We start from the raw sequence: 23,864 nt of genomic DNA on the forward strand, positions 1-23,864 counted from the left end.
TAGTGGTTGAGGGTTCCTCAGATATGCAACTGGGTAGAGCTACATTACCTTACTGCTGTTTCTTTCATGCTCTGTTTTTTCATTATACCAAGGCTCATCCCATTTTTCTTCAGCTTGCCATGCATACTTTAAAATAGTGCTCAGAATGGCTTCAAATAGGAGGATTATTAGATAAATAATCAAAAAGGAATTCATGGACCTACAAAGAGGCAAAAAAAAAAGCAACTTCAGTTTATTTTACTTAATCTGTTGACACGCTGTGGTTACATGAATTGATCAAAAACTTACTGGACAATTTCTTTTTAAAATGTATCCTGTGTTTGATATGGATATAAAGTTCCTATGTGACAAGCAGGCAACAGAAGTGAAAAGAAATCCTACATCTGACTAAGATATACTCTACATATAGCAATATGAAGACTAGATTAAGGTGCAAGAATACCTCAACAGCTGACTTGTGTCACAGCCACTGTCCAAGATTTTGGGGGCTGACTTATCCTTCTCTTCTCCCCTGAGTATCTAGCAAGGCTGTGAAGGCAGTACAAACAACCACAGTGGAAATCCAAGGCTGCACCTCGTTCTTCAGTTAGAAGAGCACTACCATGTGCATCTGATTATTTAACCTAGGCCATGCTATACCAGGATACAGTCAAACTTGCCTCTGTATTCTGTAATGCTAGCCAGACCATCTTTCCACCCCTTGCTTTGATGACTGAATTTCTCTTGTGCACTCTACAGTTCTGTTTGTATCTGGCTATAGAAGAATAATCAAACCCATGTTTGCAAAAGAATGCTGGGAGGCTATCTTAGATTTTTAGTAACTGGAATAAAGGCAACATATCAGAACTCCTGTTTCCTTTTAAAATAATTCACGAGGTTCAACATGTAAAACTCTATTGTAATAACACCTATCCCATAATTACAGACAAAGATTTTTAAAACTGAGCCTGTGACTTGTCCTACAAGCAAGATTCATTGCAAAACGTATCTGGATAGGCTAAATCCTTTAGACTATGTGAAACAAAGCTATTTTTCATTATATCAAATACTACGATTCAGGACAAAGATTGTAAGCAATCAAGACTTCATTTCAATCTGTCCTCTTTAAAGGCATGATGCAGTTTTACAGTAAAGGATGCAGAGAACAGCAGAGGCTGGGACTGTTTTGAAAACTATCTCTGAGCATCTGGTTCAAGCAGCATTTCACCTATCATTAAATGATCTCCCCATCTCAAAGACAAACCTCCAGAACTAACTTTTTCTGCTTTAGTCCTTTTTAAGCTTGAGTATTTCAGCTTTGTACACTACTGAAAGAATCAATAAAGGATGAAATATTAAGAAATTGATTTTATCTTTATAGCTTCCTACTGAAGGCAAAGCAATTACACTCTCTTCCCTTGTCTACAACCCAATGATGAGATCATGAGGGTTTTAAAGTTACTGGGGAAAAACTAAGTTAAAACTCTACAAATAAGAAAGATATTAGAAAATAAACATACTTTTCTACTGCTGACCGTTTCTGAGATTTACTCTTGTAATTTAATGCCATCTTTGTCTCCATACCTGTATACACTGCAACACCTGGGAAGGAAGGGGGGGGAGGGGAACAAAGAGTTATACTTTATTTTCTGCATAGATACAATTTGCAGAATTTTTCATTTTAAGAGACATAGGATAAAATCAAGAGGTGATATTACTTTCGTGTTTACTTCAGTACAATGGTGAGACAGTATTTTGTAAGTATATGCAATTTTCTGCTATAGTAAAACAGTACTGCTGAAGTAATTTTAACACCTACTAAAACACTGTTCATTATTATGACTGTACTGCTCTTCAATATGTATTTTATGGAAATCAGAATGGTAAATCTCAGGAGAAAGTCTTGAACGACGGGTAACAGTAACAACAGTCATTTATCCATTGAAGTTAAGTTACTCCTTTATCAAACCACTTCAAATATTTTCACAGAGCGGAACTGGAACTTTATATCCTTAGAGGTTCTTCAGCATAATATCATTACTTTCTTCTACAATCATATCCCCTCAGGTAACAGTCAGCAAGATTATTACAATTTCGTCAGTGCAAGTAGAATTAAACCACAGTTCATCAACATGTTTTAAGAAGAGAATACTCTTTAAATATTTAGATGTCTACAAACCAAATATTTCTTTAGTGTTTTTTAATCTTGCTCCACGAAGTAAGAGACTTTCAGGCCCAAGAGGTCTAAAAAGAAACAGACATATCAGCATTTAAAAATTAGTTGTTCTGTATTCTATAGGACTAGTGAAATCCAGTTTCCTATGCAAAGTCGTTCTATATCCCCCCTATGAATTCCCACCGCAACAACTCCAACCCCACCCTTATTTAGGTCCATCTTCAATCCTCTTACCCCTTTTACCACAACCTCACCCACACATCTCCACAGAGCTCTCTCTTTCCTTTCATGTCCCTTTGGTCACGGCCATAGTCTCCCACCACTGTTCAATACCCCATAACTAGTGATTGAGCTAAATATACCAAATGGCTGGGGTTCAGAGAGACCCGCAAGTTACCCGAGAAGCCAGCAGGCAAAAAACCTGTCAAGCTCACAGTGCAACAGGAGTGCTATTTTAGGTTTGGCTATTTTACCTATCTTACTTCTACCCCTCTGTCAAACTGAAATGATATAGCAAGTTCAAAAGCTATTCATACCAGAGAAACAAAGACAAACAACTAGATGGACACACCACCACCACAACACCGCAAGTTCTGCTTCCTAACACAAGCGTAAAATTTCATAAATGTTTTTTCCTCACATCTATCACACCACAATACATACATTCATTTCATTGGCTAAGTTAACTGTAAACAGTGCTGTGAAAATAAAGCTCCAGTTAGAATCAAGGTTCATATAAGGTTAGAGCTGTATGTTCTACTCCAGCGGCTGTATCATCTTTAGAAACTGCCAGTACGGTTGGTTTGAAATTAAAAAAAAAAGTGCATTCACTGCTTTTGCCAGCGTTTCAAATGAAAGCAGAAAATGAACAACTGCAGTGGCCAGGTTGACACACTGAGTATAAGCAAAAGAATTAAAGATCATATACTAAGTGCTACAGCATACAAGCCCTTGGGTTTGTCTTACTCTTCCATTAGCTGTACCACAAGCAGTCCATGATCACTATTATATGAAGAAAGCTCTTGTACTTTAAGTTTCTTTGAAAGCATAATGCAGAGTTACTCAAAAAAAGAAAAAAAACAAACCCACATCTCACCTCCCACAGTTAAATGTTTAACTTAAATGTTACTGCAAATGTGACAGTTACCATCACAAATACCATGTGCACCAATTATACACACAGATTATGATAGGTTCTTTAAATTACATATACATATGTTAATATATTAGGCTAGACTCAAACTTTAACTGAAAAACTGAACTAAAAGGGCCTAAATGCTCAAGCATTTAACCTTTTCTTATAAGAAACCTAAATATATATTTCTGGATTCAAGTGGTTTTTGCATTTTGTAAAACCAGTCTGACAAACCCAAAATACAAAACCTGAATCAGTACAACACAGAACAGACAAATTTATCTTTGACAGTCAGAAGATACAACTCCACCAGTATTCAGAACTTGCAATTATTTTCCACACTCCCTTTAAACTGACTCTGTTACATGTTGTCAACTAAATTATTTTGATAGAATATCCCAAAGCTGAACCTGTAATGCCTGGCAGTAATGAATTCTGAAAAGCTCTAAGTGAAGTAGCACAAAAAGCGACCTTAGAAAACAGCTGAGTGGGTTTTTGGAGGAGTTTGGGTGGGGGCTTTTTGTGGGGGTGGCTAAGGCTTGGGGCCAAGGACTTGGGGCCAAGTAATCTGCCTTCTACATTCCCATATTTCTTGCAAAGCCATTGACAAATCATTGATTCACTCTGAACTCCATGTTACTCCTATCTAAAATTGACAGGTGTTTGCCAGCCTCATAGGAGGCTCTCACATTGAAAGACTTTCAGTTCTTCAGACTGAAGGCACACATTAGATGGAAAAGAATACTGCTTTAATATTTGATTCAGGTAGAAAATTCACTAAAAATGTGTAAAGGATAACATTTTGCACATGAGAAGAGTGAAAGAATCGTTAACAGATGCACCTGTTTCTGTGACACATTTATACATACGACACAGCACTTCACATTTTGAGAAGAGGTGACCAAGTTTCTTGAAAGCTTGATTATAAACAACTCTCAAGAGAAAACAAAATAACTTGCACGCTAAATATTCCTGAAAATCTGGCCATTTCTTGTGAGTGATTTCCCTGTCTTTATTTCAAACCATGACCTTTCTCGCTCCTGTTCTTCCTATTTTTCTCTCCTGTCCTGTTGTGGTGGGAAGAAGTGAACGAGCAGCTATGTGGATGCTTGGCTGCTAGCTGGGGCCAACCCACCACAATGGCAATCTTTTGAGAAAGTCCACAAGTAGGTCTGTAAGTGGCTTCACATCTTTATTTTTATATTTTTACATGTGTTTAGGTGTATGCTACTTGCTATGACTGCACAGGGAAAGGTTGTGAGCACATGATTATGTGCACATAGCAATATGCACACACAATTAAGTGTTGACCATTACAGATGTAAGCACTTATCTTTACAGACCAGGTAGTACAGTAGTTTGAAATATATACTAAAAGCTACAAATTTGTAGCAGAGGCTTTGATAAAACAGATCCATGATTTCTAGGAATTATATGCCACTGGAAAATGTTTAAGATCAATAAATGTTTTAAATAACAAATAGCAACAAAGTTACCAGCTGATTACCAGTGTCTAAAAATTACCCAACTCAGAACAGCCAAGCTTTCCAGAACTGTCCTATTAACTCTGAAAAACTGGGCAGTAATGAACTTACTTTCACTAATTTTTTCTCATCTCTATCTGAAGCATGCAGCTACAATTGATACTTTGAGTAAAAATACCCCTCCCTTTCGTATATTCAACAGTAACTCTTTTTTGTGATGGTCATGATTTTAACCCCCTCCATCAGTTCTAATAATCTATAGATTATTCTAATAATCTATATAATAATCTAATAATCTATGAATCTCATAACATTTTACTTACCGTACAATTTCTTCAGTTTGTTGACTTATAGTTATTCTTCCAACAAATCTATGAAAGATGGCCATGTGTTAGAAATATCTACATAAAGACTTAAAAATGTAAAAAACCTCCTCTATATTTACAAAAAAGTCATTAATGGTTCACGTGCAAAATAATCAACTTTTACTAACAATCAAACAATATGGCAACACTGGCAATAATTTTACAAGAGATATTTAACAACAGAAATATTTATCCTTCAAAAGAACAGTCATTTGAGAAAGGCTATTAGGTTTCATTAATAAAACCACAAAAGATTATATTCCTTACTCAGTTGAAACACATTGTGACTTCTTGATATTTCAGTAAGAAATAATTCCTCAACAAATATAAGTTAGCATATTATCCATCAGAAATAGTAATTTTTCATTTAATAAAGCCAATCCACTCTGCTTTCAAAATCTGACACTTGCATATTTAGCATGACCCCAGCTACAAATAGGGATATAAACTTCTACAGTAATTGTACCTTAACTTGATGTTCTCTACAAACTGAACTAAAGATCTAATATTTGAACAGCTGTTCAAACGAAATATCTTAGTTTTTAAGAATTTAATATTTCTCAAAGATCCCAAAGCTTACTTAAGAATAGCTGCTGTGATATACTTGGATTTTGAAAACTACTACTTGATAGCGACCATTTTCCCTTATACAATTCACGAGAAACTTGGACAGGAATATAACTTGTTACCTATGATGCTGTTTTACAGAGTCTAGGGCATTGCTTGCTGATGTTAAAAGCTGAGAGGAAGCACGCTCAGATACAACTGTTTTTAATCTAAATTTTTGCTGCTGAAGAACGGATTTCAAATCTTCCCTTGAGCATAAGCAAAATAAACATGACCGACACATATCCTTAGAATTAACATAAGCTTACAGCAATTTGCTATGGTTTGAGTTAATTCAATTTAAAAAAAATATACTATATAGTACTGAAATCTCCTGGCAGAACCTTATACAACTCTTTCTCCAACCCGCTCAGACTCATAGGCCATTTAATTTTTTAAAATCTGGAAACAAGTTTACTGGTTACCACAGAAATATACATAAGTGTCATGATTAAAATACAAAAGGTAAATATTATCCTATAATTTCTGATTTACTACTGAAATACTCAAATTTAACTCATCACTTGCAACTTTCAGTAAGTACATATGTATAAACACACTAATTATTAAAACCTAAAATTTAAGCAGATGTCTGAAACTATTTTAATCCCAGAAAGACCCATAATATTCCTAATATTAAACGCTTCATTTTGATTTAATTTCAAAATATTTACTAATAAAGTGATACCTGTATAGATCTGCTTCTGGCTGCTGACATTCTATAACAGCTACAAGTTTGTCCAGGTTGGCAACAGACTGTAACACTGCTGTTTCTGGGACTGCAACATGTGTCTGTAAAACAGTGTCCATTACGTTAAGGATACAGGACTACTGGGCGGGGGGGTATTCCAGCAGGCTGAAATAAAAATGGCATTGAAAATTAGCTACATTCTATTTCACAGCAGTAACCCAGACCTTAAGATTGGTCTCTCCATCCAAACTTGCGGTAGTAACATGGCATGAACCGTCGACTCGATCAGATGACAGAAGCACCAGATCAACAGGAAAAGTCTCATCTTTGGCTACTCTGACAATGTCCCCCACCTAATGAAGTGAACACAAATGAGAAGTGTACAAATAGAGTTTTAAAAGAGAAGAATTCATTTCAACATTGCTACCGAATCATGATGAAACAGGCTACGATGATTAGTAATGAAACAAGAGCTCTAGCTATGCAATAGAAACACAATTTTCAATTTGTCCTTAGGCACATACCCGAATGTTTTTAGATCTAGTTTTTACAAGGCCACCACTTCGAACAACATAAACCGGAGCACCGTTTACTTCATTGTCTGCTTTATGTCGTAGCCAGTCTTCATAACCCTGTGGAAAACACATACAAATTTACTTTTTAAGCAAGAAACCTGTAAGCATAACAAATATCTTCTAAGTAAATGTGCTTCAAATTACTTGCTGCATAGCCTGAATACAGTTACTAACTTCTCTTAAGTTTCTACTACAGCTGTTACTTAAGAACCTGTGAAACCTCTTAATTTTTACTCACTTTACACAAATAACTAAAGGCAAATAAAGTAGCAAAAGTGATGAAGAAACTTAACAGTTCCATGTTCTGTTAAAACAAACAGGCAATGACATTTTCTGCAGATGAGATAAACACTCATTCAATCTTTTATCTATATGGATTAATGTACCACAAAACTGGGAACAGTCACTCCCAGTCTCTCTTATGGATTTTTTTTTTTTTAAGAGAAGTAACAGACTGAAATTACTTCCTCATGTCTTATAGCACTTCTGATAGTTCCTGCCATACCCTATGCATGAAATGTTAAGATTTCTTAATTTTGTATGACGTGCTGTACACACATCAGCTCTGTATAGCAAGAAAAGATGACTGAGAAAGTTTTAGTTCTTTGTGTGTCCTAATGCAACAGTTCGCAGCAACTGAGTTTAATGGATAAATTAAGCAGTTTTCCTTTACCCAATATTCAGCACTTCTTTAAGCACCCTTTATCCCATGCACACACATGTGCAAATATTCATGAGAGTGAATCCAGGTATATTATTCCCCTCCTATTTTCCTAAGCTATTAATACATTGCTTATTTAATCTAATAGCATGATTGTCAATAGCATGATCTCTGATCCCCAAGTCTAGGTACCGTCTGGAAAGCCCAACAAGCAAACACAAGAAATGAATCAGTCTATGCAGAAGTTCAACTGCCTCTTACATCCTGGCAAAACTCCTACAACTGATTTGCAGTAAGAGACACATTTCCAAAAATGCTTTTTTGTAGGTATAAAAAAAATGTGAAAGAGTTAAAACCACTTCCTTGGAAGTTTGCAGATAGAAGAAGGAGGCCCTCTGAAACAGCAGACATTATCCCAACTCATCCTAGAACGCTACAAACATTATATATGAATGTCATAATACAAAGAGTACTAATGCAGATGCAGTTTGGAGAATTCTGTGGTTGACTGGAGTCCAGAGGAAAGTTATATGATGAATTTAGCATGTTAAAAGTATAGTTTTGCAGTTCTACCTTCATGCACCTCCACTGTTACTAGCACAAATGAGTAAGGACAGCACAACTGCACTACCTAGGTTAAAAAAAAAAAAAGAAAAAGAGGGAAGCTTTATATGCCAGCTGCTTAAAAATAAATAATTAATAAGTGTGTAGTAATAGTAGCCACACAGAGAGATACCGGGAAATCAGAATCCTAAAACCCCTAAGTAAGACTCTTTAAGAGCCCTTCCTACTCAGTATGAAAAAGCATCAAGTCAGTACCTACAGCTCCTTGTTAAAGGTGACTGACAGAAGAAAACAAGGATTTAACTAACACTCAGTAACCTTGGGGCATTTGTCTCAAACCTGAACAGCTGAGCAATATGGGCATTTGGCAAAGAACTGAAATTTACCTTCTTTAGAAAGTACAGATTTCAGCACTTTCTCTATCTGACACTTATTGCCTACAACACAAGGGTAACACCTTACACCAGGGAATTCTTAAGAGCCAACTTACTGTAGTCCATTTAAATTCTCCCAAAATTTACCTACTGCGGCATTTTTGAGAGAATTCCTTATTTTCACTTACAAATATTGCAAAATATTGTTAAAAAGAAAGATGCAATAGGAATACAGGGAATGTTCCTTAATTGCATGAACAGAAACTAAAGATTAAAATCCCTCAATTAAATTATATTCTTAAGTCCTGCTTAAATAACTGCACCAATGTACTTGAGAAAAGGACAAAATTAAAACAGGTCTGCATATTACATTACCAGGTTTTTCATTCCCAGTTTAGGTCTGTATTTAATCAAAACCTGCAAAATAGTTATTTCTAATTTACCCAACAGTTGTGTAAACATCTGTGTCCAATCAGCTTCTTTTCAAGAAGTTCATAGGTATTTAGCAATGGACTAAGTTCCCTAAAGTTCCTTAGGAAATACCTTTATTTTGTTCTATTTTGTTTTGTTTAACTTTAAATTTAGTTTTATTTTTATTTATTTTATTTTCTAATTTTGGGCTCCTCTGAGGACTGCATATGCATCTTCATAGGCATAAGGAGGAAAGTGCTCTGGCTAACAAGACAGAGAAAATGACACAGTGTGAGTTGCACCACTTTGCAGTCCCGTATGTCCTTCTTCTGACCTAGGTGCAATTACACTTCTAAGAAGAAAAAGTTCTGTCCCCTTGGCTGAGATTAAAATAAGGCTGAGTTTTGAGGTTTGCTAGAGGTGCCATGTTAACTGGCCTTCTGGAAGCAGGGGAGAGTTTTTCCACCCACTGCTAAGCTTCTCAAACCCACATACCATTAACGCTTCTATTTTTCCTCTTCATCTTTTCAGAGACTACGAAGTTATAGTTTAACATTTAACCTGATGTAACTTTGTATAGAACCAGTGCCCCACAGCTTTCAAAAGGGGCTTCCTCCCCTAAAATCTACTTCCTATTCCACTTCTGGTTTGACAGAAAATGGGAGCTGGTTTTGAGACCATACTGGGTATTTTCCCCTCTGCATTCCAAGAGAAGATTTTTCTTCCTTGTCCAAGGGCAGCCTGTTGGAAATAGCACACTGAACTGTCTTTCCAAGATAACAGCTTGTGAATACTGTTTACCTACTTTGCAGCAGGTAGGATAAACGCAAGAGTCCATTAGATCAGTTTAGGTGGTTCCAATAGTCCTTGCAGAGATATTGAGACAATCAGAAAAACTCTTGATGCTTGGCAAGTCATGAATGATTTGAAACTTTTAGAAGGAATGCCAGAATCTCTATTATTTGCAATTGATGGTAAGATACTTAAATTTCCCAATATAAGATTGGATATCTGGAAACAAGGTGGTAACGGATTATTTTGGACTTATACAAGTCCAACTTCGTTCTGGAAAAAAAAAAATCTAATATTTATAACTAAGTTGCACAATCCCTTTCTGTTTACACAGCTTTAAGAGATATTTTCCATTGCCTACTTATGACAATAGATCTTGAACGTATTATTTTTGGGGGTGATTATAACAACTGCAATTGTATAGGGTTAGGGCACTCTACATATACAAATTGCACAGTAACAAGATGAAATGTTAGTTCAAATATTACTCCAGCATTAGGACCCCCTCTGCCCCAAACACCATTCTATCCGCTTGAAAGCTAGAGCTATTTTTACTTCTGCCCTATTTCAGGGTGGCTTTGGGTCTTACTGGCACAGAAGGCAAATTGAAATTCCAGTTGTAGCTCCATAACAGACTCCTGCTTACTTTACAGTTGCTATGACTGCATCTCTTCCCCAGACAGCACTGTCAAACCCTTTGAAGGTGATAGCTCCTGAAAATTATCTCCCTGTAGAAGAGATTATAGTTTCTATCCACATCACCTCTTTATTTATGTGCTTATTTCTTTCTCCTCTTGCTTTAAGGGTTTAAAGAAAACAGAAGATTTTTTTTCCTTTTTTTTCCCCCCTTTCCTTTTTTATTTTTCCTTTCCCTTTTTTTTTTTTTAAAAAAAAACCAACATTCTCCTTCCAGGGCCTCTAGGTCTTAGTAGGATATAGTATGCTGCTTGAACAAGATTGCTATTAAACTCATACTTAGAAGATTTTTTTTTATTTCAAGTGCTATAAAGCACTCCAAAATGTTTTATGCAATCAAAGAAAAAGAAAACAAAAACAGAAGCTTTCTAAACTGGACCTTTTACCTCGTACAGGGTTGCAGTTAATATATATTTTATGCCATGAAACATACTCCTTGGGGCAAAATTTGCCTTTTAACTAGTGGCAAACATGGATTGCACCATTGCTTCATCTACCCCAGCTCTTTCCTCAGTGTGTCATGTGGGAGGATTGGTTTTAATATGCAGCAAGGTGTGCCAAAGGAATAAGCGAAGAGCTTTCAGAAAAGGTCTTATAACAAGTGACATGTAACGTTTAGACAAAAATGCTGTCTGACAGTCATTCACTGTCCATTTAAGGATACTGCAGTGAGTCACTAAGCACTTGAAAACTAACCAAAATGCTCAAGTTCAAGTGTCTAACAAGAAACATTAAAATACAAAATTCTTTCTAAAAATGACACCTTTTAAATTTATTTTTAGTACCTAAACATTATCTTGGTCAGACTTTGTTAAGTAACTTTACCTTAGAAAGACTTCATGCTACAAGATTTTTCCCCTTTACCTGTTTTATGGCTGTCACAGTTATGACAAAGAATAATGGCAATCCACTGGTAATAGGACTGGTAGGGGTATCTATCATGAGCTAAAAGAGAAGAAAATATGAAAATTAGCCCCAATTTTATTTTTCAATTGTACTTTCAAAAAAAAACCCCAGTGAAGCAAGATGACAACTATTTGCCAAACTCCTCATTATAACCTGTGAGTTACTGAGCTTTTTGAAGTATTTTACTGCGCTTTTTGCAGTATTTCTGGAGCAAAACTCAATTCCTGACACCTAAATAATACATGTCAATAACGATGCAAACAAAGGTTCTAGGGCTTAGAACAGACTTAATCACATTTGTAATGCATTTGCCAATTTTAAGAGTCCTTAGTAAAAGGAAGATATGTTTTCATCCTACAAAGATTAATTCAAAAGTATATTACAAAGGAAGGAAATCTACATTTCGTGAAGCTGTTTCAATACTCTATACAATCTACTGCTTAACAGCAATGTAGAATATAGTAACATTCACTTCAAAAGTGAAAATAAAGTTAGAAATAGTAATTTCCAACAGTTTAGATATTAGAGAACACTCTTTTAGAGTGCTCCTTTCTGGTTCCCCCAAGTTAACATGCAGTTTTTACAGTTTGTGCTATTATTGCTGGCATGCCAAAAGTGCAGTGTATACACTAAAATTCTGTATGTGGGGGGGATGTCAGTGGTTCTCCTCTGCTGCAGGAAAAAAAACCAACATGGTCAAGTGCTGTAAAGAAAATATACACAAGAACTGTTCAAAACCACGAACACTGATTTGATCCACTTTACCTGAGACTTATGGCATTGCTTTGGGAACCATTAAAGAAGAAGAAAAAAAAAAACCAATCATACATAAAGTTTACTCTGTGAAGAGCCAAGAACCTCAGAGAAAACAGATTATGCCACTTTACAACAGAACACATGCGCGAGTTGTTTGGTTTGGGTTTTCTTCCACTGAAACATGGACAATTTATAGAACACAACAAAAATCAGATCTAGCCTATTGTCTGTTCTTCAGCTGTAGCACTACAATTTCAGCTTTGCAGCATGTTTTTCAAGAAAACCCATGCCAAAAGCATCTGATTTTTGGCTGGATAGGGTTAACTGACATTTCTGCCATCTACACTCTCCCCTTCTTTCTCAAGAGAGGCTCATATGTTAAAATGGAGCAAGTTTTGTGCTGGTGGAATTGTCATGGCCGCCTGCTCCTTTTGCCTCTTTCACCAAAACACCACGGCCCTTAGCCTGCTACACAGCTGGACACGCATCCATCACACAGCTAGTGTGGAGCCTCACATGACCAAAATGCAGTCTGTCACCATGTTTCTGCCATGCATATGTGAGGTGAACAACGTGGAGTGGGTTGTGCTGCATGTTTAAATTACACAATGAGAACTTGCCCTGCTCTGTCATCCCCAGTGAAATAAAGTGGTAATGACAGCCACTGCGTCTTGGTCACATGAGATTCGTATGACAGAGAATATACCATGGTGATCAACTTTTAAATGCACCTGCGCCTTATAAAAAGAAAAAATATTAGATATTAATGAACTTCCAAATGGGATTTGAATAAAAACAGAATTCCGTTCTAGGAAATTAACAAAAATGACTGCAGCTTTTCTCCTGTTCGGTTTGCAAGAATACAGACAAGACATTTCTCATACAAATTAGGGCATCCACTTGAGTCACGAACCAAGAGAAGAACAGGATTACACTCTGAATAGAAGTTCTGCCTTTAGATCCGTATTTGTTCACGGACATCACATTTAGATATTACTGAAGTCTAACAGTTTGAAAGGAATGTGACTCAAAATTGAACTAAAGAGGTAAATTTGCATTAAAAAGAAATAAAAGCTTTAAAAATGCAACACCGTCTGTGGTTACTGTAAGTAACATTTATGTTCCATCTCCAGCATGCCCCCATCTTCCTCATGCTACAATATGTTAAACAGCACGAAACATCATAGCAGGAATGACAAAGTCAATATTCTTAACTAGGAAAATGGGATGGGCAATGCATTCTGTTAGACTAAGTTAGAACTATATGACTTTAGTAACTCCCAACACAGGAATTTTCAGCCTATTAGAAAGTTCATTCTTTCTAAGTGTGAAAGAACAAGAGCAAGGGACACAGGAGGCAATGGATTAAAAATTGCAGAACTGGCCCTGCTACTGACATCTTGCACAATCACAGACAAATCTTATGAACTCTTCACTATTCCTGTTTTTTGTCAAATGAGGTACCATCTTTTTCAGATACATACTCTAAATGTTGGATAATCACTGTGGAGGGCTGTACATGTTCAAAGCATTCTATTTTATAATGAAAGAAAAGTTTGTGTACCCCAAAGTCTTGTCTTTGTCTCAGATATTAATTGGTCTTTCAAAAGTTATCATCTCTCCTTACAACCTTTCTCTTGCTTATCCTTCATCTCCTAAGTCTGCAACAGCTCAACAGAATTCAAGTACAATTACGGAGTTGGAGGTGCAAAGATCACAGAAAATCTACAGACTGCCATACTTTTAATATACTTGTGGATGTTCTTAACTAGAAGAAATACACTCTGCTACAAAAGCCACAGTAATATTTCTGACCTATACTGTATCAACAACATCAACTGATGCCTTCAAAACTGACAAACTGTCAGTCCTAGCTGTAAATTTTTGTGTGTTCATTTTATCTGAATAAATTGAATTTGAGGATCTTAGAACTGTGCAACAATAGCGTGTTGATTTACAAAAGCAAGATTCCACCTACAATAAAAATATACAATAAGCTATGCTCGGCTCAAGAGCAAGCATACTCCCCAATTTGATACAAGTGAACTTGAATGTCTGCATTTCTGCACACCAAGAAGCACTTAAAAACACAGAGTAAAACTCCTGGTTTATTCAAACACCACCAATGGCCACAAATATCGAAAAGCATCTTTGGAATTTTATTACTAACTTAACAGATTTAAAATTGTATTTTGAGGCAGACAGTTGAGTCCCTGTGCTGGCAGTGCAATGGACTTTAAAGCTGCACACTTAAATATATTATCATTCACTAGGATAAAACCTAAGGACAGTACTTAAATTTGGACATAATTCTTTAAAGTTATGTTATTTTTCCAAAGAAGCTGGAAATGTGTTGTTTTTATAGACAGAATATGTACATAGAGAAGTTAAATTCATAGAACAAAAATCAGTGGCAGAATTTACAACATAAATTACAATTTCCTGTTTATTATTCAACTTACCTGAACTAAAAATATAATCAGAAAATAAAAGTTGGCTACTCTTCTGAACTGCTCAAATAAGTTTTTTGGAACAAAATTCCACACTGTATACTGAAGGGAAAAAAGGGAGAGAGAGAGAGAAGAACAGTTATGACATACTGAACAATTTTTCAGTGAAACTCAGTTCTGCTCCCATTAAACTCTCTTAATGTAAATCTTTTCATTTTCCATCTCCCCTCCCTCAAATATTCTTCTGGTCTTGCCCTACTCCCATGCAGAACTGCTGTATCTAATTTTTTTTTTCTTCAGTACAGCTAGCAGGGAAGCAGAGGTAGCAACTGCATTGCCTTTACAGTCAAAGTTTTAAATGTTCTACCAACCGGAATAGGAGCAGCTGGAGTCATTTGGCTGCCTGCATCCTGGCTAGCAGAGAAGAAATTAATTTTTGCAGCTGTAACACTCTCTCCTACACTACAGTGACAAGACACATCCCCACCATCAGTTCTATTGATACCAATCCAAGGTCACACTAGGAGGGAATCTGCAATTGCAGTCCATTGCCGATTTATTTTACGCAGAGTACTAGCTTACAATTTGGCTATTTTATAAATCCTCACAACCAGCTTCATCCTTCCTTTTAAGCGGTTCTGTGCATCACATCCAGACACAGGCAACACTAGTTTAAAACCTACTTTTCTTCAGAAATTCTGACCAATGTGCTTAATCGTTCTGTACTTAGTCAGGTTCTGAGGAAAGAGGGATGAGAGCAGGCGAAAAACTACATAAGAAGCAACCTAGCTTTTTCCTCAAAAAAGTTGCTTGTTTCATTTTGAATATTGTATATGCACCATTAGACATAATACAAACACGCACATTTGCTACACAACTTCTTAAGTAACATAGCAAGTGGTTTTCCCATGACAAATTAATGCCTTACCTTGGATGATATGATTCGGTTGTCCGCAAACTTCTGAGGAACATAATGGCCATGCTGGGGAAAACGATTTGCTATATAAATAGTTCTTGTATCACTTTGATGTGGTGGGTCAAAACCCTAAAGCACAAAATAAAAAAAAAGATTATCAAGAAAGACTATTATATTAACTGTAGTTTTGTAAAATTGTTATCTTTGTGCTGAAAAATGATATCCAATATCAAGCAGCAGTTTTAGAACAGCAGCTTTTGGATGGGAAACAAAATTAATGTGTAAATTAAAGTCTCCTGTGTGCAGAGAACTTTCAAAAACTGGGGGGGAGGATATCTCAATTTTGAGGTTGTGTACTCATTCTGGAAAATGAAAGAAAAAATCCTAGAGTCTCAAAAAGGATAGAGAATACTTGCTATCATGCAAACTTGAAGCCCTGTGAAACTTAAAAAAGAAACAGAAATGGAGATGAAAACACATATAAATTACAAAACCTCACAGCCATGCTCATAACCCTAATAAAACAGATTATGAGAAAAGTAAAAGGTCAAAACAAACAAGTCATACTAGTATGCTATGATAAATGGATTTTGAAAGGATTCTCACCAGCTTAAAAACAAAAGCATATGCATCTGACTAGACAATAGTATTTTTCTGAACAAGTTGTATCTCCAAGAACTAACATTTTGTCTGACCTCAAATGCAATTTCCTGCCATTACCACCAATTCATACATGAGTGGTAGCAACACTGAAAGCAAACTCAAAAAAAAAAAAAGATACTCAGAAATACTTATCAATCATTTCCTGCCAAAACAGAAGATCTGAGCAAAGTCCCTTAAAACGAAAGCCCTGTTTCAGGTCTAATGGTCAGTAATTTCACCAACTGCCTCTGCAAGGGGAAGGGGAATACAGGTGTTAAATTTGCAGATGACACCACCTCAGGACTGCAAGAACACCAAATGACAAGAAAAAAATTCAGAGTCATCTTGACCAACCAGACACACGGAAGACTGAAAGATACAGCAGTCAGACACAATTAAATGCATCTACAAAAAGAGAATAAAAGCCCATATAGGAGTTCTGTAGAAAAAGATCAAAAGGCTATAGCCGATCCCAGGCTGAATGTCAGTCAGTAATGTCATCCCATTGAGAAAAAGGCCTGCAGTACCAAGGAGGCTGGAGGAGGACTGGGAGCCACAGCTTCTCCTGTGAACCAACTGGACAGCATCCAGAGGAGTGGAACACGAGCCACAAAAAGATCGTGAAAACATGACATATAGCGCAAGGCTGAACAATCTAAAGAGCAAACAAATTAGAGTCATTTAGCCTAGAGGAGAGGAAACTTGGGATATACTAGCACATCTTCCAATATATAAAAGACTGTACCACCCAGAAAAGGGGTAATCTGCAGGACAAAGAAGAACAGAAGTAGGCTTAAGTTGCAGCTAGGAAAACTTAGTTTGGATATTGGAAAAACAAACAAAAATTCCTTTCTTACAAAAAGGTATCATTAAAAACCAAATTAAGTCACGTGGGAAGGTTGCAATGTCTCTGTAACACAAGGGCTTATATCTAGGTCATTCAAGTCTATCTTTAATTGAGTCTTTCCTGGGGCTACATGACTCACCAGAACCCTTCCTAGCTCTAACGTTCTGACCTGGAGAAGCAGGTGATGGCAAAAGACAAGCAAGACAGTAAAACAGTAATTAAACACATAACAAGCCAAGAAAATTACTAAAATAAAAACCAAAAAGCTTTAAGACATGGAACCTGCTCGTGAAATTAAATTTGTAACTGTTAAGTTGTTCAATAGGAATCAATGATTGTCCGGGAAGTGGTGAATTCCAGCATGAGCGTCAGACATTCCTAATCTTAGAACCGACTTTGCGCTGTACACACAGTCTCCTTGTTCTTTGATGCCAAGTGAAAGCACAACTGACAAAACAGGTAGAAAGGGCATTACCAGTTCCACTACTGGAGATGAGAAATCTACCTTTGCAGTTGTATTGCTCCACTTGTGAAACCAGGCTCAGACCTTGATTTGTGTCAAATAAAAACTAACGCTTCACAGAACTTCAACAGAAGATACTTCTGTACCAGTTAACTACAGAGGGTGATGAACAACAAGCACAATGAGCTACATAGAAACTGGCTGGTATAATCAACCAAGCATCTTCTTTAATCGATAAAGTTCTCTAACACAGGGCATTAGGTATGTTCACATTCAGGATGGTATCACTTTAAAGTAAAGGAATAATTAAAAAATCCTCTCAACCATACAAATTTTTGTATTTGGCATCATTACTACAGAAACATTCTGCTTCAGAAAGAAAGAGGTCCAGAAGAAAGAAGGGAGAAAGAAAGGAAGGTGGATTTTTCAAAGAGATTTGAAGGAGAATAAACTTTAGATGACAAGCAGCGGAAGGCTGCTCTAGTCACATGCTCTGGTATAAAAGCTTGTATAAAGATAAGAGTGGAGCAGGGAGACAAAAAGTAGATAGGGGAAAGGACTGGAAGAAATATGTAAGATGCCAAAAGCAAAAAGAAAGGAACTGTTCACAACTTGAAGAAAAGAAATACAAGCATGAAAGGAAGATGAAAAAAATGCTACCTGTTAAATGCTGACACAAAATTTAAAAAGCGAACAATGTTTGTAGCAGAAGCATTTTGGGTACCTGACATTAGCGACACATTATTTCTAAATCAATCCAGAAGATGCCACAATAAAAGTGTTTTGCAAGCAAGAAAAAATGTGTTTAATTAGTAAGGCTAGGTAAACAGCTCTTTTCTATCTCAGAAAATGTCTGGCACTCACAAAATGTCAGACATCCTCACTTTGGAAAGTCACATTCTACAGCCTGAAAAAATTCCACTCTAAACCAAACAGATGTAAAGCAGGGAAAAAACAGAAAAAGCAAAGAAAGCGACTGGCAGTCTTCTGATGGTGGTAAATGCTAATCTCCGTGCCACTCGCTTAAAGTTATTAAAAGATAAATGAAAAATTTCAGAGTGACTAAGGTGTCACTGAATTTTTTCCAAAAATTCGAAGTATTTATATGCCCCTTTCAGACCACTATCTGAGCACCTGGAAGTTGATGAGTTTAATCTCCATACAAGTCAAGCCTAACTGCAGGAGCACTTCTATCAGAGGAGAATACCTCCGCTGAAGCAGACTCAACTGATTAAAAGTGAGCAATCTATTTTCCAAATCAGAATCTCGGGCTGTATGAGTTTACAGCTGCAGTTGTGCAGCTAAAACAGCTTAAAATTGCCATCTAGACACATTTAACTCTGTTTTGTTGAAATTTAGCGTGGAGAAGGTACAAAAGCTGTGAAGTTAGCAGATCTATGGAGATGGTAATGCCCAAGCAAGGCATGCTGGGGACAAGAGCCTCTTCAGTTTTCAGAGCTATGGCTGGAAAAGGACACATCCTTGACAACCTTAGTGACTTGACTACAGTCACAGCAGGAAATAAGTGTCAGAGCTGGGAACAGAACCCAGGTTTCCTAAGTTTCATGTCTGTAACTATGAAAGATCATTTGAAATTACCCAACAACTCTGTCATCACGTAATTAGCTGGTGAGACTGCAACCAAGCAGATCTTCCAGAGAAATTTTAATTACACATCTCTCCACAGAAAATTCTGCACAGACATTAAACTTAATTGCTCAAGAACTGAAATGCCTTTAACTTTTCTGTAACTATGTGGCTGGTCACAGATCCTGCTCCTGACACAAAACTGGTATGTAGTCCAAGTTGCTGCCCAGCAAAGGGATTTTGCATAGTATCTATATGCAAGCCAGCAAAGAGGTAGAGAAAACAGTTTCCTAATTTCACTTATGAGACAGTTCTTTCTCTTTCTAATGTCATTATCAAAAGCAGCCATAAAACTAGGGTAACATGCCCTTGTCAAAGGATTTCTGCAGCCAAATCGCATGAGCAGAGAACCCCTAAATTAAACTGAGTCTTGCAACAAGATGCAGTTGTCACCAATATCTTTCAATAAAAGTTAGTTTTTCTGGAGTTATCTAGTGAAGTGATTTCTACCTAAGCGCATAGATCACTGACTTCATAAAGAATAAAGCAGAGTTTATTACAAAACCTGATATTTAAGGCTTCTTAGTCAGGTATATTTCGCGAATCAACTGTAAATAAAATAAAATTTGACCATAAGATTAAGTGACCAAAAAAAAAACAAAACCAACAAACTTGTTTTTTTTCCCCCCTTCATGCTGCAAATTAAATCTAGATTTATTGGCTAAAGTTCAGCCATTCAGCTGATGTTATCAACATAAACCAGGCATTATCTACCCCGGAATACAGCTCTCATATTTTATCTTCAATACACACCTCCCCAGTAGAAATTCTGCACCCAGATAAACTTGACATGTTTGTTTTTGAAAATAGTCCAAACGAATGCCATTTACATACAACATACAGATGTTTGAGTTCAGCTAATTTATAAAGCACAAACCAACATAACTTTTTGGGACAATAAAAAAAAAAAAAAGTAGTGATTTGTAGTTTTCCTTTTTTATAAATTTGTAATGACTCTAACCAAAGTCAAAGTCACTGTTACTAAGCCTCTTCAGCAATGATTTTGTTAGTGTTCTGAAAGTTAGACAAAGACGTCCTCTGTGTAATAATTAGTCTCCTTTAAAACAGCAAAGAAAACATATCCTGGGGAACTGAGGAGAAATTTTTGACTGCGATTTTGGGCTATTTCTTTCATGAAAGACATGGGCTTCAACAGCCACCCCTCCTCCAAATAACCCCTTTCTACATTTTGTCTCCATCTCCACCACTGAACTAGGAGAACTGCTGACACAGCCATACAGTAAAGTGGACTGGAAAACCGATGCAACCGAAACCCCACCATTTTCCTAGTAGTTTTAATTTTTTTTTTAATGTATCAGCTCCCTAAAACAATTGCATGACCATTCCAATAGCTTGGTGGTGTAACAAAAGGGTATAGCGTGGAAGAAGAGTTTTATATTGCTGCTAAGGAAGCATTATTAGCATGAATAACAAATTAGGCAACTGGAGAATCAGGCAGAGTAAACGAACAAGCAGCACTACAAAAAAGAACTGTGCAAAGGATGAGACTGCCCTCCCAAGCATAAACAAAGAAAAAAAATAAGCTTTCTCAGTCAAGTTGTTGATATAATATACCCCATCTCCTGCAGACTCTTATTTCTCCAATACCACTACTAACTTATGGCAGCACACATGTACGTATGCCCTCCCCACGCACTCTACAGCACTGTTAAGTGAGACAGCAGAAATCCGCAGATCTTTCAGCTAGGATTAGTGACATGAGACCAGCACACAACAAATCAATCACTGTTTCAAGCTTTGCAATACCTGCACAGATAATTACAAATCATCTGACAAGCAATTTTTGCTCATGATTTGCATAAAGCTAGTATACTTTAACATGATCTCCCGGTGTTTCTTATTCATCATTCACAGCTTTTACAGGAAAAAAGGCAAAATTATGTTTTGTAAAAGAACTGCTATGTGACCAGTTTTCAGTGAAAGGGGTTTGAAAAAAGGAAGTCTCAATCAGACCCTCTTCCTCCTTTCATAAACCACACTGAACACTGCTAAGGAAGTAGTAGTTCCCCCAAAAGCCCTTTGGACACCATGTCCTAGTTAATAAAACCAATAAACAGAAGAAAACTCAGTCTCAGGAAGCCTTTTTCCTAGGGAGGTGACTGACTGATCGTGGCCGCAGAAACAGAACACCACATTTCCTGGCAGATTGCCCAAAAGCCTGCTATTATGCTGCTGCCAAGATACATTTGGATTAAAGGTGTTTTCAGGAAATAGATTTTCTTGCTTTGGATTTTTTTCTGAATATACATGGAATACTTCTCCCTTTGTTAGATAAGATGATCTATTCATACTCCATGCACATTTTCAGAAGTCCGTGTAAATTTGTACTCAAAACAGTCAGCCAATAATTCTTTGTCATATAACCGGGCAGTAGTCAAACTGAATTTGTCATATCAAAGGTTAGCATGAAGGAAGAAACAGCCTCTCACAGCAATTTTAAACACTGCTCTAACAACTAAAGTAGTGAATCAGCCGAAGCACCCTGAGGTTTACGTAGTGCCATGCAATTTGTTCCTCTTCTTTTAAATATCACTGCAGCAAAGAAATAAAACTATTAAAAGTCATGCACTATTCATGCAACTTCCTCTTCCCACTTACTATATCTACAGTTGTTTAAAATATCTGATAACAAATCATGTTGTAACCTCCTAAAAGACCTATAACCAGACTACATTATTTTGTGAAAACAAACACTCCAGGAAACAAGGCCTGAGAAATCATGAAGCAATAATCCTTCCTTTCACAAAGTTAAAAAAATGCCTAGTACTGTATTTAGAAAAGTCATAGTGGTGCTTGGAACAAAGTCCTAGTTACATACAGCTCAAGTTGTTCTTATTTTACCTTATTTTGTCAAAATGCCCACAAATATAACTTGGAAAAATCTCTACTTAAAATTTAAAAAGCCATCTCTCCTCTCCTTATTTATCTACAAAAATAACAATCAAGCTAAACTGGCCTCGTTCACTGGTAACATACTTCCCTGTGCCAGTTTCTCTATTCAGGTGACTGATGCCAAACATACTGGTCTTGTAACATCAATAAAATCAGAAAGGAAAAGCAAGCTGACCAGGCAAGTTAGACTTTCTAACATAGCGCTCTCCAAGACTGATATGACATGTCCGGTTTCTATTAGTAGTGAAGAATTTTAACAGAGATTTAGGTACACTGCTTTATTTTAAAATACCCCAACTTTGCATCAATTAAGGAACTAACTTTCTTATCCTCTCCTACCAAAAAATCCAAATCACAGTATTTACAAAGCATAATCCATTTTGGACTAATCCATATCATAATGCATATGATAACACAAACCTAAGTATTTATAACAGCTACTTTTTTTGTGACTATCTTCAACAGAATTTAAAGCTTCGCATTTTTTCTACAGGATTATTAGAATTCTTATCCAAATGTCTATAATACATTCCTCATTCGTTGCTTTATTTTAGGACGCTCCCTTTCACACTCAGACACACAATTATGAAAGTTATCAATAATGAACAGATCCAGTGATACTTTTGCACTATTTCTTTAGCAGTGATTTTGTTAAGAGTAAGAAAAATCTGTACACAACCGTATAATTTTGCAGTCAAACTGGACCAAGAAAAAAATTATAGGACTAGTAACGCCAGTTCAAGCAAAATGAACTTAATGAGTTTTATCTGTCATTAACAGCTCACCAAAAAACTGTGTATTTGTAGGGTGTCAAGACACATCCAACTTTATCAATGTCCTCTAACCACACATTCTGCGCTACTTGGATACAATGGCAAGTTTTTGAAAAAAATGGCTGTCTATACTGTTGCAGAGGGGAAAATGTGCTAGTAAAAAAAATTAATTAGGAAATCACTCTGGGAGAGGAAAATGACTGCAGAGTCTTCTGGCAAGAATCAAACATACACATGGCAAAGCAATCTGCACCAGAGATGACAGAAAACAGAGATTTTACAATAAATGTGTCTTCAACTCTAATAAAGAAAGCAATTAACATTCAGATTCTAAGAAGCAAGCCTCAATCTCAAAGACATGGCTAGTGGCTCCCATACTACTTTGCAAGGCCATTCAGTGCTCTCTCAATGTTTTCCCTAAAAAAATGCATTATGATAAAGGTCCAAGAGGTCCAAGAGAAGTTGAGGCTTGACAGTAGCTGTGGTCCAAAATGTTTGGTCTTTTGCTGTGATTCCCAAAGCAGCCCATTGCTCTAAAGAAGTGGGAATGAAGATGCCTTTGAAGTTCCAACCACACAGTTTTAATTTCACAACTAACAGTTTTCCTCTGTGGGCTCCAGCAACTAGTTATCCTTATTGGCAGTATCATCTCCTTCTCAGACACCTACAAACAGAGAGTAGGCAAGACTTTCAAAGCTGAAGGGTGACTTTAGACACCCATCATGAGGGAACTATAGGGCATCATATTTTATAAAACAAGAATTGAGATCTCAAAAATCAACAGGCACTTTTAAGAACGCTACTCAAAATATATAAAGTACTTTGACCATGGAAAGTGCTACAATTCTGCAATAATCAATCACACAGAAACAGCAGTTACTAAACAAAGTCACACTAAGAAATACAGAATCAGTACAGTAAATGAAACATTCAACACACAAATCCTTCATATACCTTGAATAACCATAGCATCTAAAAATAATAATAATAATGAAAAACCTAATTGTATCCTTTCTGCACAGTCCCTGGATTCGTTTAAGTC

General features: G+C 36.5%; 1 protein-coding gene across 7 annotated transcripts in view; it reads right to left on the bottom strand.

The window, feature by feature from the left end:
* ATP11B (ATPase phospholipid transporting 11B (putative)) overlaps positions 1–23,864 on the bottom strand; it is a 71,691-nt gene that overhangs the window by 40,247 nt on the left and 7,580 nt on the right. For all 7 annotated transcript variants that reach the window (XM_072866509.1, XM_072866508.1, XM_072866507.1 and 4 more), the window contains exons 2-11: positions 15,550–15,666; positions 14,634–14,723; positions 11,374–11,454; positions 6,961–7,068; positions 6,661–6,789; positions 6,434–6,537; positions 5,098–5,145; positions 2,159–2,223; positions 1,500–1,581; positions 49–199 (exon numbers count right to left, since the gene is read on the bottom strand). In XM_072866509.1, coding sequence (XP_072722610.1) covers positions 49–199; positions 1,500–1,581; positions 2,159–2,223; positions 5,098–5,145; positions 6,434–6,537; positions 6,661–6,789; positions 6,961–7,068; positions 11,374–11,454; positions 14,634–14,723; positions 15,550–15,666 — 975 coding nt within the window. The remainder of the gene's footprint in view (positions 1–48; positions 200–1,499; positions 1,582–2,158; positions 2,224–5,097; positions 5,146–6,433; positions 6,538–6,660; positions 6,790–6,960; positions 7,069–11,373; positions 11,455–14,633; positions 14,724–15,549; positions 15,667–23,864) is intronic.

Source organism: Ciconia boyciana, chromosome 7 (assembly GCF_034638445.1).
Source record: "Ciconia boyciana chromosome 7, ASM3463844v1, whole genome shotgun sequence".
Classification (NCBI taxonomy): domain Eukaryota; kingdom Metazoa; phylum Chordata; class Aves; order Ciconiiformes; family Ciconiidae; genus Ciconia; species Ciconia boyciana.